This window comes from Microtus oregoni, unplaced genomic scaffold, assembly GCF_018167655.1.
Source record: "Microtus oregoni isolate MIOR12 unplaced genomic scaffold, Mior012 000006F_ref0000085, whole genome shotgun sequence".
Classification (NCBI taxonomy): domain Eukaryota; kingdom Metazoa; phylum Chordata; class Mammalia; order Rodentia; family Cricetidae; genus Microtus; species Microtus oregoni.
The window spans coordinates 51,386,339-51,406,040 of NW_024543065.1; the positions used below are offsets into that span (position 1 = coordinate 51,386,339).

Sequence of the window (19,702 nt, forward strand, 5' to 3'; positions counted from 1 at the left end):
ACAATCACGAAGTAAAAAGGAAAGAAAGGTATATAGAATACAGAAAGATAAAAGCCCAGAGGCAGAATGTAAAAGAAGAGAAGTGGGTTAATTTAAGAAAAGCTGGCTAGAAATAAGCCAAGCTAATGCCGGGCATTCCTAAGTCTCTTGTATTTATTTAGGAGCTGGTTGGCAGGTCCCCAAAGAGTTCTTTATTAGACCAATCAGGTGTTATAGGCAGGCAGAGTAACACAGCTTCACAGAGTCAAACAAATGCAACATAAAGGAATGTAACAAACAAATATTCCACAGCATAAACAAGTGTAACACATCTTAAACTAATTTTCCACAACAGGAGAGGTATACACATGGTACAGCACACATGTGCAGGTCTTCCACTGTAGGTTCCAGGGATCAAGCTGAGGTCATCAGTCATACACCAAGTACTTCTACCCACTGAAGCCTTTTCACAGGCCCATAAAATTCATTTCACGTCACCTCATGTACATAGTCTGGTGCTGTGTGTGTGTGATGCTGAGGATGGAGCCCAGAACCACACATGCTAGGAAAGTGCTCAACCACTGAACCACACCCCCATCCCCTCACTGGGGGACTCTAGGCAGGGGCTCTACCACTGAGCCACACCCCCATCCCCTCACTGGGGGATTCTAGGCAGGGATTCTACCACTGAGCCACACCCCAGCCCCTCACTGGGGGATTCTGGGAGATGCTGTAGGCGCTAAGCTATATTTTCAACCCATTTTGAGATAGGGTCTCACTAAATTGCCAATCCGACGTAAGTGGACTGTGTCATCACACTTGGCTCTAATGTCCTGAGTTATGGTTCAGGCTCCCATGAAGTCTGCAGTTCACCAGGAAAACCATTGGCACCCTCATTAACACTCCATCTTACTGAGATAAAAGGGTGGCTTCGCAAGTTCTAGGTGACTGAGCTGCCCTTCAGCCTGGTTCCCAGCACCTACAGTTTTCCTCAGGCACATTTGCTAAGCAACTAACTCTGCATTCACCAAACTGGCCTAATGATAAGGTGCTCTAAATACAGTTGATGAGATTCCCACAAACGTTTATTACATTTCTGTATTTTGGGTTTTTCTGTAGATAGGGCTGGCTTGAACTCAGAGGTCCAGCTGTCCCTGCCTCCTGAGTGGTGGGATTAAAGGTGAGTGAACTCCCAGACACACACTCTGGTTATTCCGATTGGTGCTGGTTCATCGGGTTTGGGGGGGTCTTGGAAGCCTGTTTATTTACATGGACTTGGTAAACCACTCTTGACTGGCTAGAGCGAGGAAGAAACAAACCTGTTATACTAGCACTCAGGACTGCACAGTTCCAGGGAAGTCAGAGCTATACAGTTAGATCTTTTCTTAAAAATAGTGCTGGATATGGTGACTTGTACTTTTAATCCCAGTGGAGGTGGAGGCAGGCAGATCTATGGCAAGCTTATTCTACAAAAGGAAATGGTGCTCTGGGGTTGACTGGATTTAGGGGGTGTAGTCTGTTCAATCCATTCCCAGTCTCAAACCCAGTCTTCCCAAAATATCATCTGAGGCAACTTCATTTGAAATACCTCCTCATAAAGGGGTTCCAATGTGAGATACTTCGAGAACCACTTCATTCTAAGCCAGGAAGATCTCACCTTCTGAGTGAGGAAACTCATTGAATGTCATTTCCCAGTGGAAACTGTGGCCTTTCTTCCCCCTTAATCCCTGGGTCAAGCAGAACGTGGAGCTCTAAGCTCAGTCCCATGAGTCTTCATTGCTGTCCTCAGGCCCATGCCCATGTGAGAGTCAGAACAGAACTGGGTCCATGCAGTAGCAAGGCTGCCATTCTGACTAATGAACTGACATAAAACATTAGCCACACAGGATTCATTTGGTTGGTGGTGCTGGTCCAGGTGCCAGCCCATGACACATTTGGTCCCTGGGAACTTTCAGACAAGTCCATTTACTTCAGGTCAGAAGCCAAAACTGTTCCTTTGACAGTCTCATACCCTCAGTGTTCCTAGCATGTCCTTGAAATGCAGTAACTTGAGATGGTTGTAGCAGACACCTGAGGTGAGCCTGGCTACCCTGCACTACTCAAGGTGCCCCTGTCATGTCCCCAGCTCGGTATAAGATCCTTCCAAGGTATCAGTCTGCAGGCTAGAGTCCCAGGTACTCAGCCAGGAACACGGCGAGGATGCGGCTCAGGTTGTGCACAGTGGGCGGGTGAAGGTTGGCCTCGGTGTCAGCAGGTGTGTGCCACACAGCAGGGAAGGGCGTGGCGATGAGGTGGAGCACGGGGACCCCTGGAGGGGACAGGAGATTTAGCCACCAACTGCAACCCACAGACAGCTGCTACAGAGCATCCCCCTCAACCCACAGACACGGAAGATGGGGCTAGCCCTTTAAAACCTTTCAACCAGCCAGGTGGTGGTGGTGCACGCCTTTATCCCAGCGCTCGGAAGGCAGAAACAGGCGGATCTCTGTGAGTTCATGACCAGCCTGGTCTACAAGAGCTAGTTCCAGGACAGCCTCCAAAGCTACAGCAAAACCCTCTCTCGAAAAACCAAATAAATAAAATAAACCTCTCAACCTGCTGGGCAGTATGCCTTTAATACCAGCACTTGGGAGGCAGAGGCAGGCCTCGTCTACAAGAGCTAGTTCCAGGACAGACTCCAAAGCTATGAGAAATCTTGTCTTGAGAAACAAAAAACAAACAAAAAACTTCTCAACCCTCGACCTTGGGCATGCTAAGCAAGTGCTCCACCCCTGAGTTATCCTCAAGTCCCAAAGAATGATTTGAAATGTGAGAGAGGATACATACTGTTTAATAATTAGAGCCAGACGTGGTGGTGCACATCATTAATCTCAGCACTTGGGAAGCAGAAGCTGGTGGGTCTCTGTGAATTCAAGGTCAGCCTGGTCTACAAAGTGAGTTCCAGGACAGTCAGCTTCCTAGTGAGACCCTGTCTTTATTTATTTTTTGTTTGGTTATTTTGGGGTTTTTTTTTTGTTGTTGCTGTTGCTTTAATTATTTATTTGTATTTTATGTTCATTGGTGATTTGCCTGCATGCATGTCTAAGTGAAGGTGTTGGAATCCCTAAGCAGGAGTTACAGACAGTTGTGAGCTATGGACAGGGTGCTGGGAATTGAACCCAGGACCTCTGGAAGGGCAGCCAGTGCTCTCAACCACTGAGCCATCTCTCTAACCCTTTTTTGTTTCTTGAAATGGGGTTTCTCTATGTATATCTGGCTATCCTGGAGCTAGTTCTGTAGAACCAGGCTGGCCTCAAACTCACAGAGATTCACCTGCCTCTGCCTCCTGAGCACAGGATTAAAGGCGTGTGCCACCATCCAGCAAACCTCTCCTATATTTCATTGGGATCCTGCTCTTTGGATATTTCCCTGTGTAAGCACAGGAACAGGTGATCTGGGGCCCATTGGACACCCAGTTCCTCTCTCCCCACACCTACCTGTAGAAGCACTCACTGAAGGAATCAGTGAAGAAATGGAATAATGCAAGAGGCAGCACGGTGGCTTGCTGTGCACTGGGCTCAGCTCTGAGTCAAACCTTGATGTGTATTTGCATATTCTTGCCCCCCATTCTCTCCACTTTACAGATGAAGAAATCAAGGCTGACCACTTGCCAGCAGGCCCTAGCCCTGGGGAGGAGGCTTCCTTGTAGCCCTGACCCCAGCAAGTACCTCTGCGGAGGAAGGGGATGTGGTCATCTTCCACAGGGCCAGGGGGCTCTCCCGGTTGGAAGTACATCACTTCCTGTGGATGAGACTGCAGCAGGTTCAGACGGTGAAGGCGCTTCTCTGGAGAGGCAGGATTAGAGAGCAAGAGTAGTCAGCAGTCAGAGATATCCCCCCAAAACCAGTGTATATATGTGTGCACCACGTGCATGCAGTGCCTCTGGAGGCCAAAGAGGTCATCAGATCCTCTAGAACTGGAGTTACACTTGGGAGCTCCCATGTGGGTGCTGGGACCCAGGTCCTCTGGATAGGCACATGCTGCTAACTGGTGAGCCATCTCTCCAGCACCATGTTTCTTTTCATGGCAATTTCCTTCTCCTAGTCTCATTTATTCCTTCTGCCTCGGAAGTAGATGCCTCTATTTCTTCATTTCTTCTTTGTCTATGTGTGAATGGGAGGGTGTGCATGTAGAGGTCAGAGGACAACTCTGTGGAGTCAGTTTTCTTCCTCCACCTTTACAGGGGTTCTGGGAATTGATTCTGGCTGCCAGCTTTTGAGGCAAGCACCTTTACCCATTGTTGCTGACCCCAATGTCCCTAGTTTTTTAATTATTTATTCATTTTGACATTTTTGTAGAGAGAGGCTTTCACGTACCTGTGTGCTGGCCTCAAACTCTGTGTGCAGCTGAGGATGACCCTTTATCCTCCGGCCCTACAGCTACCTCCCAAGTGCTGCATGCACCACCAATATAGGCTGATACAGACTTGCCTAGAATTCACAATCCTCTTGCTCCAGCCTTCCAAGTGCTGGGATACAGGTGGACACCACCAGGCAGCTTCTTCTAACATGGAACTCACTGTGTAGCCCAGGATAGCCTTCAACTTGCAGTCTCCTTGCAAGTGTTGAGATATCAGGCATGCACCACCATGAGGGCCAGTTCACAACTATGCTCGTCAGCACTATCACCATACTTATTTTATATCTAAGAAATAGAGGTTTGCCGGGCAGTGGTGCGCATGCCTTTAATCCTAGCACTCGGACGGCAGAGGCAGGAGGATCGAGAGATGAAGTGTCTTGCCCAGGCAGACCCAGGGTTTGAAACCAGGCTAGTCTCACAGTCACTACACTCAACTTTCACAGATAAGTTTGTTTTTGCCCTCATTTCTCAGCCCAGGGCTAGGGAGGGAAGACTGAATGAGTACACAGAGGTCAGGTGCTCGGCCTACCCCGGCCTTGGCCTACCCTCCTTACCAATGCTCCTTAGTCGTTGGAACCAGCGGGCTGTGCGGGGGAAGTGGCTGAAGAAGATTGGACTGGGCGCTCCCAGAAGATCAAGAAGGACAAAGAGTTCCTGGGGGAAGGAGTCCAGGACTGGAGGCTGCTTAATCTGTCCGATGCTACTGACCCTACCCTCCTTCCCCACTCCCTGCCTCCTCCTCCAGAGCCCAGAGGGATGGATCTTACAATAGCCTGGATCCTAGTGGGGCCAGGGCTGTGTGGTATAGACTCCATGATCTGAGCTAAGTGCCGGGAACCATAAAGGGAGTCCCGTGGTCCCCACTCCTTCAGTGCCTCCTCCCCATCCAAGAAGAGCAGCTGTAGGGTCACCGGTGCTGCCTGTGGAAACAAGCAACCAAATCACTGCCAACCCTTGGCATTGGTCCACCCACATGACCTGCCTATTTGCACAGCTGGGATGGGACAAATCAAGTGTTCTCGTTTATGCAATGTGGTGACAAAAGTCACAAGTTGAGTCAGGAGGGTTCAAATCCATGCTTTTAAGTGGCTGTTAGATATGGTAGCTTTGTTTTGTTTTGAGATAGTCCAATATAGCCCAAGCTGGCCTAAAACGTCCATCCCTCTTGATTCCCTATCTAGGATTACAGGTGTGCAGCATAATGGCTGTTTTTTGTTTTGTTTTTGTGCTGCTAGGGAATGGCTCTAGGGATGCCCATTTGCTGGAGATGCACTGTACCACTAAGCTACACCCCCAGCCCTCTCATTACTTTTTGAGATAGAGTTTCACCAAATTTCCTAGACTACCCTTGCGAGCACTCTGTAGCCCTAGCTGGCCTTGAACTTCTGCTCCTCGGGCCTCCATGTCTGGAAGAGCTGGGATTACAGGACTGTGCCACTGGGGTTAGCTCAAGTTCTTCATCTATGAATGGTGGTAATAGTTCTATTCACAGGATCACATTTGAATCCAGGTCTGTAAGAACCGAATGAATCAGCTCTTGTTGTTATTACGTAAGCCCAGTTGGGCTAGACAGACAGACCCACCCACAAGGGAATAACTGTACAAAGAAGCAAGATTGGGACTGGGACAAATGCTTCCAAGATCTAGTTTCTGAGGGCCTAGGAGGCTGGCTGCAGGGTGATCTAGTTTAGAGGGGCCACTGGGTCTATCAGGCAGGGATGCTTGCACTGAGGGTGAGTAGGTGAGAGTTGGCCCGGCAAAGAGGGAACAGTGTTCTCAGGCAAGGGGACAGCCTGGACCAAAGCTGGGGCCAGAGGGGTTTGACAGGAGACCAGAAGAGTTAGCAAGATCCACAGATTTCTGGCTTTGTTATATCACAGGAGTACTGGGGAGCCAGAGAAGGGCTTTGAGGGAGAAATATAATAAAGTTTGTGCTTTCATTCATTCCACAGATTCTACTGATGTCCGACTTTACTCTGACTCAGTGAGACATATCAGGAAGAAGCCAGGTCCATACGGTCACGGAAAGCACTGTGACTATAGAAAATGGGTCGTCAGTGCCATAAGGCATGGGCGGTGACAGGAAGATATTTGGAGGTAGTCTGAAAGGTTTCTTTGTAAAAAACAAAAAAGACTGTTAGAGAGCCCTGGGGAGGGGGTTTATCTAAGAAAAACATGATCTGTGCAGGGCAAACAGCAAATGCTAACGAGGTGAAAATGAAGTCTGTGGATTAGAGGGACACAGAAAGGGTGTGGCTACTGTGGAGTAATGAAGAAACAAAAACTACTAGACCAACAAAGAGAGAGTGCTTAGAGTTAGGGAAGGACGGGGGCGGCAGGAGGGTAGGAGGGGGCGGCGGGGAGGGTATGCCTCCCGTGGACCCCTCAGGACTCTGCTTATCGTTAGAATGGGATGAGGGATTTCTGGACACAGAAGGGCAGGATCTGCCATTTAGGACATAGAAAGATCCCTGTGGCAGGCGGGGGTTGTAGCTCAGTCGACAGAGGACTTACTGAGCATCCATGAATACCTGGGTTCAGCATAAAGAAGACATGGTGGTACATTGTTGCATTGTCTTAGTTAGAGTTTCTATTGCTGTGAAGAGACACCATGTCCACGGCAACTCTTATAAAGGAAAAACATTTCATTTAGGTTGGCTTACAGTTCAGAGGTTAAGTTCATTATTGTCATGGTGAGAAACATGGTGGAGTGCAGAGGGACATGGTACTGGAGAAGGAGCTGAGAGTTCTACATGTTGATCGGCAGGCAGCAGAATTAACTGTCACACTGGGAGGATCCTGAGTATAGCAAACCTCAAAGTCCACCTTCACAGTGACACACTTCCTCCAACAATGTCATACCTACACTCCAAAGTCATACCTAATACTGCCGCTCTTGGGGGACCATTTTCTTTCAAACTACCACATTCCACTCCTTGACCCCCAAAGGCTTGTAGCCATAATCATATTGCAAAAATGCATTCAGGGGCTGGAGAGATGGCTCAGAGGTAAAGAGCATTGCCCGCTCTTCCAAAGGTCCTGAGTTCAATTCCCAGCAACCACATGGTGGCTCACAACCATCTGTAATGAGGTCTGGTTCTCTCCAGGCATACACACAGACAGAATATTGTATACATAATAAGTAAATAAATAAATAAATAAATAAATATTTTTTAAAAATGCATTCAGTCCAATTTCAAAAGTCCATATTATAACAGTCTCAAACATATTTAAAAATCTAAAGCTCAAACTCAAACTCTCTTCTGAGATTCATGCAATCTTTTAACCGTAATCCTTCAAAATCAAAATCAAAAAGCAGATCACATGCTTCCAACGTATAATGGCACAGGATATACATTACCATCCTAAAACATAGGGAAGGGAATATAGGGAAGAAATACTGGACCAAAGCAAGACCAAAATCCTGGGCAAGCTCCAAACTCTGCATCACCATGTCAGATATCAAAGTGCTCTTCAGAGCTCCAGCCCTTTCAGCTTTGTTGACCGTACCACACTTCTTTCTCCCAGGCTGGTTCTACCTTCTGTTAGCAGCTCCCCTTGGCAGGTGTCCCACAGCTCTGGCATCTCTAACATGTTGGGATCTCTAAGGCAATCAGGCTTTAATTTCACAGCTTCACACAATGGCATCTCTAGGCCTCCATGCAGGGATGCCCCTGACACATGCCTGGCCTCAGCAGCTTTCCTTGGTCCCAGAGGAAAGTTCCCTAGCACTTTTCTTCTATTCTTGACTCTAAAGCCAGAACCATGTGGCTGAAGCTGCCAAGTTCTGCTGCTTGCTGGTGCTGGGACATGGCCCCCTTGTTCAGTTACATCTTCACCAGCTTTCTGTTTTCAATGGTTTCCTTCACTGCCTAAGCTTGGCTGTCCTGAAACTCACTCTGTAGACCAGGCTGGCCTCAAACTCAGAGATCTGCCTGCCTCTGTCTCCAGAGTTCTGGGATTAAAGATGTATACCATCATACCTGGACCTAAACTGTTCTTTAATTCCTTCTCACAAGTTGGAAACTTAACTGGGTGGCATTTTCCCCTGAGGTCCCCACTCTTGCTGTGGGATAATGCTTTTGTGCCCGGTAAAGATTTGTCACTTGTATTAGTTTAATAAAACATTTATTGGCCAGTAGTCAGGCAGGCGTATAGGCAGGGCAACCAGACTAGGAGAATTCAGGGATAAGGAAAGGTAGCGACAGTTACCAGCCAGATGCAGAGCAAGCAAGATGAGAATGCCTCACTGAGAAAAGGTACCAAACCATTTCACTCCACTTATTGTATTTCTTAATCTGTTTATCTCCTTGAATACAGGAATTAGTTCCATTCCATTTCCTGGTCCCCCCTTTCTCCTCAATCTGTACATTTTGTATTTTTACTTGCTCAGCTTGCTCCTTTTCATTATAAATCTTCCTGAGAGTCAACAGGAGTAACCACACAACAGAATCTATACTGGGCTGTTTTGAGATTTCCTCTGCCAGTGGAATTAATCTAAAACTCTTCACTTTAGCCTCGGGCAGACTCTTTGGACAAGGGCAAAAAGCAGCCACATTCTTCACCAACATATCACAAGAACAATCTGTAGGCACATATTATATTCTTCTCTTCTGAAGCTCCTGAGCCAAATCACACTCAGCACCACCGTCCTCCATGCGCCTACTAGTCTGGCTAATTAAGCGGTGCATAAAGCATCCACTGCTTTCCTAACCAAAGTCTCCAAAACAGAGTCAGACCTAGCATAGCAATGCTCCAGTCCTGGTGCCCCAGCGTGGTTTGAAAGAAAATGGCCCCATGGGGAGTGGAGGTGTGGCTTTGTTGGGATAGGTATGGCCTTGCTGGAGGAAGTGTGTCACTGTGGGGGTGGGCTTTGAGGTCTCCTGTGCTCCAACTACACTCACTGTAGTACATAGTTCACTTCCTGTTGCCTGCAGATCAAGATGTAGAACTCTCAGCTCCTTCTCCAGTGCCTGTCTACCTACATGCCACCGTGTCACCTGCCATGATGATAAGGGACTAAGTCTCTGAAACTGTAAGCCAGTTTTCTGTAATTACAGAAAATTTAAATGTTTTCCTTTATAAGAGTTGCCGTGGTCATGGTGTCTCTTCACAGCAATAGAAACCCCAACTAGGCCATGCATGTACGACTGTAATGCCAGCACTCAGGAGGTGGAAGCAAGAGGAGCAGAAATTTAAATTCATTATTGAGTTCGATGCTAGTGTGGCCTACGTGAGACCTGGTGGGGGTGGGAATCCTTGTGTCTCAGTTCATATGTTGGAAAACAAAGATATCAGTGGGGGTTGGAGAAAACAAGGGTGACAATGGGGTAAATGGCCACCTGCCACCCCACTGCTTGGAAGGGTGATGCAGAAGAATGGCTGAGTTCAAGGCTAGCTTGGGCTCCGTTCTAATGAAACCCTATCTCAGATAAAATGATAGAAGCAAGGGAGGAGGTGGGCTAGGGACAGACAACCCTCCCCCACTCTCACCTGCTGCTTGACTCTGCTCAGCATCACATCGAAGGCCTGGACTAGCTCCAGAAGCAGGGCACAGGGAACAGCTGAATCTGTGGCCCCCACAAAGGGGGGCGACCCAGGAGGGAAGAACTTAGAGTCATAATGGCAGGCAAGGGTGAGGTGCCGGGCAGCTCCCGGGTCAAGCGTGGCCACCACGTTCCCGAAGTCCAGTGGCCCCAAGGGTGTTGAAGCTGTGAAAGGGTCCAGTTCCACATGCCAGCCTGCTGACAGGGATCGCAACGTGGCCTCTAGGAACTAGTGGCAAGAGAGAGGTAGGAGGGTGGACAGGGACTGGGGAGAAGGTGGGGAGAAGGGTCTTGTGACTGGAGCCACGCAGAGCAGTCTGGGTGGCTAGAAAGTCCCACTTTGGGTTAAGTTTCCCTTAACAAACGCTTCTGCTGAGGAACAGCTGCGTGCCAGATGGGGGGTAACCACACCTTTTTCCCCCTTCTTTTTCTTTGCTTTTTTTTTTCTTTTGGTTTTCTGAGACAGAGTTTCTCTGTGTAGCTGTGTAGCTCTGGAGTTTGTCCTGCAACTCACTTTATACTCCAGGCTGGCCTCAAACTCACAGAGATCTGACTACTTCTGCCTGCCAAGTACTGGAATTGAAGGTGTGCACCACCACCACCCAGCTACTAACAAAATTTATGGCTCACTACGTAGTCCAGGCTACATACTTGCTGTGTAGCTGAGGCTGGTCTAGGACCCCAGATCATGCTTCTGTTTCCTGGAAGGATTATAGACCCAGGCCATCACCACAACCAGCTCAGACAGTGTTCTCTCTCTCTCTCTCCCTCCTTCCCTCCCTCCCTCATTCTCTCTCCTCTCTCTCAACTCTCTCTCTCCCTCCTTCTCTCCTTCCCTCCCTCCCTCATTCTCTCCTCTCTCTCTCTCCCTCCCTCATTCTCTCTCCTCCCTCTCTCTCTCTTCCACCCTCCTTCCCTCCCTCCCTCATTCTCTCTCCTCTCTCTCCCTCCTTCCCTCCCTCCCTTCTCTCTCTCTCTCCTTCCCTCCCTCCCTTCTCTCTCTCCCTCCTTCCCTCCCTCCCTTCTCTCTCTCTCTCTTCCACCCTCCTTCCCTCCCTCCCTCATTCTCTCTCCTCTCTCTCTCCCTCCTTCCCTCCCTCCCTTCTCTCTCTCTCTCTCCTTCCCTCCCTCCCTTCTCTCTCTCTCCCTCCCTTCTCTCTCTCTCTCTCTTCCACCCTCCTTCCCCCCCCTCATTTTCTCTCCTCTCTCTCTCTCTCTCCCTCCTTCTTCTCTCTCTCTCTCTCTCTCTCTCTCCCACCCTCTCCCTCTGGGTCTGTCTGCCTCTCTCCATGGTGCTGAGGTTGGATCGAGGGTTTCCTGCAAGCAGCTTCCACAGCCCTACACTGGTGGACACTACAGCAGTCTTCTATCAATTGAGCCACACCCCCACCTCACAATGGTGAATTCTGAGCAAGTGCTCTCCTGTTGAGACATGCTCTGACTTCCTCTTAAAAGACTCTCACTATGTGCCAAGTCTGTTCTAGGATCCCTATGAAGTCAACAATGTGAGTGAATGTCCCCATTCTGCAGATGAGGAAACTGAGTCCCAGAGAGGTTAAGAAAACTATGCCAACTAAGATGGATCCTAAGTACAATATCTAAAACAATGCTTCATCACCCACTCTGAAGCCAAGCTTGAATTCTAACTTCAATAGAATATCCCCTGGGCCTCAATTTCCCCATTTGTATAGCGGAGATCATATTACTTTCGACCTCACTAGACAATACATTGCTGTACCTAATATAAAGTAAGCGTTTGGTGGGAGGGAGTTGTATAGTTTGGGAACTGCCACCTGGCTGTTCCGGGATCTTAGATGCCTGAGTTCCATTTCCTGGAAGGTTGGGGAAAGGAGTTTAGGGATTGGAAATAAGACCCTTTACCTTTCTCACTTGGAGATTGCCAGGACTACCCGGGGGTCGCACAACCAACAGGGGACGCAGGAAAGTTCCCCAGAGACGCTGCGGATCCAGCTGCCCTACCACCCTCCGCAGCTTGGCTTCTGGAAGGCTTCCAATCAGCGCGGCCTTGGTAGGGAAATGGGATGGGGAAAAGAAAAATGAAGACAACCCCATTCCCACCCTTTCCGGGACGACGTTGCCCCCCTAGGATCCCTGACTCTTCTTGGCGATGCATCAAAGACTTGAAGGATAGATATACCCTAGATTAGGAAAAAGTCTTCAAAGCAAATCTGGTTCATCTTACTGCAGTTCTGATGGGAAAAACGAAAACCGGGTGATGGAGACTCTTCTAAATAGATGGCTTGGGGCGTAGAACTCAGATTTACCAGTGTTGCTATGCTGACCCTTCATATTCAGAAAGTGCTATTACAAAACAAGCCTGAAGCCTTAGTCTGTTGGAAAGGGACATGGGTTCAAATGATGGAAAAAGAGATGGCACCAGAGGCAAGGGCCATACAGCCACGTTAACGTGAAAGTCTATACGAAAGGAAATGGAGGAACGACGGTGTCCGGGCCCCAGCCAGACCTCACCCGCAGATCCCGGTTCCGTGACAGCTCCTGAACCCCAGGGTGCCAGCCGTTCCAGACGATGTAGAAAGCCAAGCCCAGGGCCAGCGCAAACAGCAGCAGAGGCAGGAGCCGCACTCGCGGTATCAGGCGGCGCTTGGAAAGAGAGGGTGACTGCATGAGGCCCCGATCCCCGGGTCGCTGTCGGGGCCGCCCGCGGCTCCCGAGACTCATGGCAGCTTAGCCCTGAAACCAATCCCTGGACTGTAGTTTGAGTTTAGGCCAAGATCCGCCCCTTGTGGATTACAAAAACCAATAAAAAAGGAGAGTGCCTGCGTCGTCCCGCCAGATGATTGCGATTGGTTGGACTAAACGTCGTACAAATCAAAAGGCAGCGCGGAAACCATGGGGCCCGCCCCATGGAAGAGAAACAGCCAATGAGTTGCGTCTGACTGTGCGTGAAGCCACGCCCCTTACGATGTCACTCAAGAAACACATCAAGGAACTGTGGCTCAATCAGGGAGTCGATTGGTTCTCCAGAGACCACGCCCCCAAGGCCAAGAGTCGGCGGGTGTTTGGAAACGGCGCTGAGTGCCCCGTCCTCCTAGACTGTCGGTCAGGGAGCTAACTCGACTCAGGCCCCCCTTTATTTCCCTCTCCTAGTCTTGAGCGCAGACCCCTACTGTGCTCCTCAATGGCCTCGGATCCTCTAGGCATTTTCTAAGGCGGCGCGCAGCAAATTGATCACTATGAAGACAGGGCACGCCCATCTCCGCTGAGGTGGAGTGCGCAGGCGCCGACGGAAGTGAGCCGCAGGAGGCGGAAGTCCCGCCCTCCTCTCGCTCTACTCCGGAGACCTGAGCAACGCGCTGCCGGCGGGAGTGATCTGCAAGCGAAACCTCCACCATGTGAGGCCGGGCTGGGCTTCGGCAGGGTCTGGAAGGTGGAAGGGGACAGTTTAGCAGATTAACGGTTGAAGTGGGGTGCTCTTAGCTGGGGGCAGAGTTCCTCTAACAAAAGTAGTGTCTTTTCTCTTGAGGTGTTTGAGAACAGGCGTGGGGCCTTGGACGCTCATGAGTTCCGGAGGGGGACAGCTTTGTTCCCTAACGGGCGTGGGACCCTCTTAGGTACTGAGTCTTGTGAAAATGACTGTAAGAGGAAAGCTGAGCCTGGTGGTACATGCCTAGAATCCCAGGCTGATTCTGAGGCAGGAGGTTGCGAGATCGTGGCCAGCCTTGGGCTTCATAGCGAGACGTTTCCGAAAGTAGTAGTAATTTTAAATGGGAATGGTCTTATGGATAAAGAGCTTGGCGAGAGTTTAGGGAATTCTGTTAAAAATAGTGAAAGGCTCTCCAAAAAACAATAATAATGGTGAGGGACTTAACCAGGATAAATTAGAGATCAGACAGGTGGCTTTTCGACCTAATCGAAAGAGACCGTCAGAGTAGCAAGCTACTGAGGAATTTTGGTGTGTTTATTCATTGAGCAGATGTTACATAGCCTGTTTATAGGTTAAGACACACGGTGAGTAAAAGACCCTTGCCACCAAGGGAAGAAAAAGAAATCTCAGTAGGTCTGTAAAAGGAATGGGTTAGGAAGACCATAATGAACAGATATGTACAGCGTGTTAGATGATCAAGAGTGTTAATGAAGAAGTTGAGTAACTAGCAAAAAAGGACACCCTGAAAGTGCAGTACTTGGGCTGGAGTTATAGGACAGAGAGTACTTGGCTACTATGGGCACTGGGTTCAGCCCTCAGCGCCACACAAACTGGGCCTAGTGGCACAGGCCTGTAATCCCAGCACTCTTGGGGCAGAGATGGGGAGTCTAAGTCCCAGGCCAGCCAAGCTTACACGGTGGGATGTTGTGGGGATCCCTGGAGAGAGATGATGGAAGTTGAGCCCATGGATAGAAATGGCCAGGTTCTGGATATGTTGTCAGGCAGATAACAAGATGTTGAGAAAAGAATCCAGTGCCGGGCATGACAGTGGACCCCTGTAATCTCAGAGTTTGGGAGGTGGAGTCAGGAGAATTGAGAATTCAAGGTCATCCTTAGCTACATAACAAGTTGAAGGCTAGCCCGAGCTATAATGAGATCCTGTCCCCACAACAGAAATTAGTTTAATAGTAGAGGTTTAGCTTAGAGAGCCCCCTGAATGGCATTGCCATCAGTGAAGATGTGAGGACACAGTAGGTGGAAGAGGTTTGGAGATTGATGAACTGGAGCAGGCCAACTTGGAAAGATCTCTCTCACCTCCAGAGAAAACTGAGCCAGGGAGGGTGTTTGGGGCCAGGTTGAGGGGACACTGGACAGTGGCTTTGATCGCTCAGGCTCCCAATGTCATCCATCTCACTCATGGCCTTTCTATTCAGGAGTCTCCTCAATAAACCCAAGAGTGAGATGACCCCAGAGGAGCTGCAGAAGCGGGAGGAGGAGGAATTCAACACAGGCCCACTCTCGGTGCTCACGCAGTCGGTCAAGAACAACACACAGGTGCTCATTAACTGTCGCAACAACAAGAAGCTCCTGGGGCGGGTGAAGGCCTTTGACAGGTGAGTGCTGGCTGAGGGAGGACGGTCTGAGTGCCTGAAGGAAAGGTGATACCAGCAGCATTGTGGCAGTAAGCTGGACCTGGCGACAAACACTTAGTCTCAGCATGAGTTAGAGGCCAGCCCTGAACAATCAAAAATAAAAAACCAGAAAATAGGTGTGCCCCCCCCCCCTTTTAATTGTTATTTGAGATGGGATTTCTCTGTGTACTCCTGGCTGTCCTGGAACTTACTCTGTAGACCAGGCTGGCCTTGAACTCAGAGATCCACCTCCTGAGTGCCGGGGGTGGGGGGGGGGTGGGGGGGATGGGGGATGAACCACTTCCCAACTTAAATTTGTCTTCTGTGTATATCCCATGTGCTGGATTACAGGCACGGGATACGCCATCCTACCTAGTTCGTTGCTGTGTGTGTGTGTGTGTGTGTGTGTGTATATGTATATCACTACCGTATGTCCACTCATCTAGTCATATGTGTCTATCATTGTACTTTGTTCATATTTGCAAGCATTTCTGGGAGGAGCTGATCCAGTGTAAACACATGGCTACCTGGCTCCATGAGGACAGGATGGCACAGCACTGGAGTCCATGTGTTGGGAGCCTAACCCCCGCGCCCTGGGACCCTCTGGGTGTGGAGGGGACAATTGTTCTCTCCTGCTGCTTCCCTAAGTCCTTAGAGTTGATGGCAGAAGTGCAGCCAATTTGGTTGCTTTTACTCTGCCAGGGTGATGCTTCAGAAATGCTGTATTCATTCATCAGTCTTCTCATCCGCCCTGTGAAATAGATTGTCTCCATTTCAGAGGGGGAAACTGAGGTGGAGAGGGGTCAAGGCCTTTGTTGAAGCCTCAGTTAAGAACTGAGCTGAGCGCTGGCAGTGGTGACATGTGCCTTTAATCCCAGCACTCAGGAGACAGGCAGGTGGATCTCTGTGAATTTGAGGACAGACAAGGCTACAGAGAGAAACCCTGTCTCAAAAAAAGAATGGACAGAGATGGCACCGGCAGCCTGTTCCATCCTCACCCTGGAGCCTAGATGCCTGCTGCTGGCAGGCTCACCCAGGCAGAGGTGGACACTAAGAATGCCCCCTCTCACTCCAGCCTCTTTCCCGCCCCTACCCCACCAGGCACTGCAACATGGTGCTGGAGAATGTGAAGGAGATGTGGACTGAGGTCCCCAAGAGCGGCAAGGGCAAGAAGAAGTCCAAGCCTGTCAACAAGGACCGCTACATCTCCAAGATGTTCCTGCGCGGGGACTCAGTCATTGTGGTGCTACGGAACCCGCTCATCGCTGGCAAGTAGAGTAGAGGCCTCTTTCTTCCATCAGAGCCTGCTCCCTGCCCTGCCGAGCCCTGCCCAATGGGATGGAAATAAAACCCTGTGTTTTTTGTTGTTTTGTTTTCAATGGTCTTGTCTGCCTTTGGGTTTTGTGAACTGGGTAGACTCTGGGATGGAGAGTCAGGTTGTCATGGTCTGGGCACTAGGACAGAACCCATGAGTAGGTGAGACACATTTCTACCCCATCTGTGAAGGAGATAGTTTAGGCAGAAATGACCGTAATTTATCTTTTGTGTATTGTGGGCAGAGGGATTCTCTAGTAAATTTGGAAGGATTGCAGTGGGAAAGGGTGGCCCTTTATTTTAAGAGGATTATGGAAGAACCCTGACTTGTTCTAGGCTGTACACGGGGCCCTCTGTTCTGTCTCTGTCTCTGTCCCCACTCCCTCCAGGTAATTCCAAAACAAGGTAGATGCAGGAGATCATAGGCCTGAGTTCGGGATAGCTTTCCCTCTTTAAAATACATGTGAAACATGTACAGGTATGTTGCTTGCATATATGTCTGTGCCTGGTGCCCTCAGGCCAGAAAAGAAAGGTTGGATCCCAGAAAGTAGAGTTACAGGTGGTGGTGAGCAGCCACGTTGGTGCTGGGAACCAAACCTGGGTCCTCTGCAGGAGCAGCCAGTGCTTTAGACTGCTTACCATTTCCAGCTACCTACCTGCCCTTGTGTGAGCCCTGTGTGGGACTGGGAAGCCTGTAGCAGGGAAGGCTTGTGGTGCTTGGTCCATAAAGATCTGTGTTCCTTGAATGGCTGCCAGAAAGAACAGTGTTGGTGCGAACTCCAGAGCCATCTCTCTCTTGTTCTCTTGTGGTGCTGGGGGCTGAACCCAGGGTCTCATGTGCTCAGCAGGCTCTCCATGTGTATGTACAGGAGGACGATAGGTGGCCTCTGGCACTGCTCTGAAACAGAGCCTCTCATTGAGCAGAATTAGGCTGGCAGCCAGCAAGCTCCAGCATCCCATCTGCACCCCATGCTGTGGGTGTGTGCATCAGTTTTGAACTCGGGTCCTCATTTTATACAAGTGCTCTTAACCACAGAGCCATCTCCCCAGTTCTTCCATTCACTTTTTGTTTTCAGACAGAAACCTCAGGTTTCCCATGCTGGTCTTTCTTTTTCTTTTTTTTTTTTTTTAATGTATTTATTATGTATACAGGGTCTGCATGTATACCTGCAGGCCAGAAGAGGGCACCAGATCTCATTATATTGGTGGTAGTGAGCTACCATGTGGTTGCTGGGAACCGACTCCAGGACTTCTGGAAGACCAGTCAGTGCTCATAACCGCTGAGCCATCTCTCCAGCCCCACCAGGCTGGCCTTAAAGTTGCAATCTTCCTGCCATAGTCTTCCAAGCAGCCAGGATAACAGGCCTGTGTCACCAGGCTACAGAGCTTGTTGAGGTGAGACCGCTGAGATTCAGAAAGGGCATTGACCTGCCCCAGAATCACCCAGCTAGAGAATAATCATGCTGCATCAAGAAGGCAGCTGGGGCTGGTAAGATGGCTCAGTAACTACTGAGCTTAGTGCCCAGCACCCACTCCTGGCAACTGCCCATAACTACAGGGCCTGGGGATCCAACACCCTTTCTGGCTTTCTTGGGCACTTGCACATAAATGCACATAGATTAAAAATAGATCTTTATGGGAAGTAGAAAAAGACAAGATCTCCTGAGTAAATTGGGAGCATGGAGACCTTGGGAGAGGGTTGAAGGGGAGGGGAGAGGCAGGGAGGGGAACAGAAAGATGTAGAGCTCAATAAAAATCAATAAAGAAAAAAGCAATTTAATATAAAGAAAATAGATCTTTATGCCAGGTTGGTGGCTCATGCCTTTAATCCCAGCACTTCGGAGGTACGGGCAGGCAGAACTCTAGGTTCAAGGCCAGCCTGGTCTACATGGTGAGTCCCAGGACACCCAGAGCTACACAGAGGAACCCTGTCAAAACACAAAAGATCTTTGTGGCCTATCATAGTGGCATATGCCTTTAATACCAGCTCTTGAAGGGGGCAGTGGCAGAGACTTCTATGCAAGTTCAAGGCAAACTTGGTCTACATAGTTCTAAGACAACCAGGACTACAGTGTGACCATGTCTCAAAAAAAAAAAAAAAAAAAGACCAACAAAACTGCCTGATAAACAGTATAGTACACTAAGATGAAGGCAGGCATGATGGTGCATGCCTATGATCCTCACAGCTTGAGAGGCTGAGACAGGAGAATTGCTACAAGTTCAAGGCCAGCAGAGCTCTACATGGTGAATTCCAGGTGAGCCAGGTATAGTGAGACCATCTCAAAAAGAAAAGGCTCTGTTGGAAGTGCATTCGGAAGGGAGCTAGCCTGGGCTCCCCCTCCACCTTCTCCCACTTGATGGGCACCCATTATCCTTTGGCCAGTGAAGGTGGCACCTGATCTCCCTTGCTCCTCAAGGTGCTCTCTAGGGCAGGACCAGCGAGGAAGAGAGCTCTGCCCCGAGCACTGCTCCCCACTCGGCTTCTTCCAGTTTGTGCTGAGAACCTGGGATTGGTGCCTCCAGACCCACAAAGGGCGCTTAGTGTCTCAGCTGGCCTTCCTGTGGGGTTCCCCACCATCACCACCACAACCTCCTTCGCACGGAAAGCAGGCGATGGTGTTGGGAGGAGACAGCCAGCCACTCTGCATGGTGACCTAAAGAGCTGCAGAGGGAGCTGGGTATGGCTGCTGGGCCTTTACATCTGTGTGTTCTTGTCACCCAGGACTAAATTGAGAGACCCTGTCTCAAAAAAAACAAAATGATAAAAGTCATGCGGCCAAGCTGGTGGGCAACCTCGGTCCACACAGCTGCCCTGAAGCCCAGTTCTTTCACCCAGGAACACGGTTGGATCAGGCCTCGAGGCCACAGGCGCAGCTGCAGGCCTGCCCCGTTCCTCTGAGCGCTACTTAGCAGACATGGATACTGCTAACCTGCCTCTCAGACAGCAAAGATGTCAGTTCTGGGCATCTGGCTGCCCAAATCGCATGTTGTGGTGGGAACGTGTGTGCGTGTTCACATGTGTATGGCTTTATGAACATTTGTATGTATGGAAGCCCCGCTGGAGGTGGGAGAGTGTGTGTATGTTCATATGTGAATGGATCCATGTGCACACAGTTATATGTATGGAAACCCAGGCTCCCATGGGAAGCTTCCTCAGTCACTACCACATACGTGGATGCTAAGAGTCGAAGCTGCAGTCCTTGGACTTGCATGGCTAGCACTTCACCCACTGAGCCCTCTCCCCTGGCCCTTTCTGTTTTTGACAAGGTCTTGTTACATAGCCTAGGCTGGCTTTAGAGTGCTCCTGCCTTGACTTCCTAGATGGTCAAATTACAGATATACAAATTAGTCTTGGGGAAAGGATGTGATCTCACTTTAGCCCTAACTGCTCTGAAACAGTTGTGCCTCTGCCTCTGCTTGCTTTTGAG

General features: G+C 49.6%; 2 protein-coding genes across 5 annotated transcripts; one reads left to right on the plus strand and one right to left on the minus strand.

Annotated features, from left to right (window-relative positions):
- Nucleotides 1-1,046: 1,046 nt before the first annotated feature.
- Nucleotides 1,047-12,653, minus strand: Qpctl (glutaminyl-peptide cyclotransferase like). 3 transcript variants are annotated; one of them, XM_041654662.1, is made up of 7 exons: nt 12,414-12,653; nt 11,805-11,948; nt 9,871-10,152; nt 5,145-5,297; nt 4,932-5,031; nt 3,687-3,803; nt 1,047-2,287 (listed from the first exon to the last, which is right to left on the minus strand). In XM_041654662.1, exons 1-7 carry the CDS (start codon nt 12,621-12,623, stop codon nt 2,142-2,144), a joined length of 1,152 nt encoding a protein of 383 aa, XP_041510596.1. In that variant the 5' UTR covers nt 12,624-12,653; the 3' UTR covers nt 1,047-2,141. The 3 variants fall into 3 exon arrangements, with proteins under 3 accessions (XP_041510596.1, XP_041510598.1, XP_041510597.1); XM_041654663.1 differs by lacking the exon at nt 1,047-2,287 and adding an exon at nt 2,815-2,881; XM_041654664.1 differs by lacking the exon at nt 9,871-10,152.
- A 493-nt stretch (nt 12,654-13,146) lies between these two features.
- On the plus strand, nt 13,147-16,339 carry Snrpd2 (small nuclear ribonucleoprotein D2 polypeptide). 2 transcript variants are annotated; one of them, XM_041654200.1, is made up of 3 exons: nt 13,147-13,297; nt 14,763-14,942; nt 16,062-16,339. In XM_041654200.1, coding segments are annotated over exons 1-3 (357 nt in total). In that variant the 5' UTR covers nt 13,147-13,295; the 3' UTR covers nt 16,237-16,339. The 2 variants fall into 2 exon arrangements, with proteins under 2 accessions (XP_041510134.1, XP_041510133.1); XM_041654199.1 differs by lacking the exon at nt 13,147-13,297 and having other exon boundaries at nt 14,746-14,942.
- Nucleotides 16,340-19,702: the final 3,363 nt, after the last annotated feature.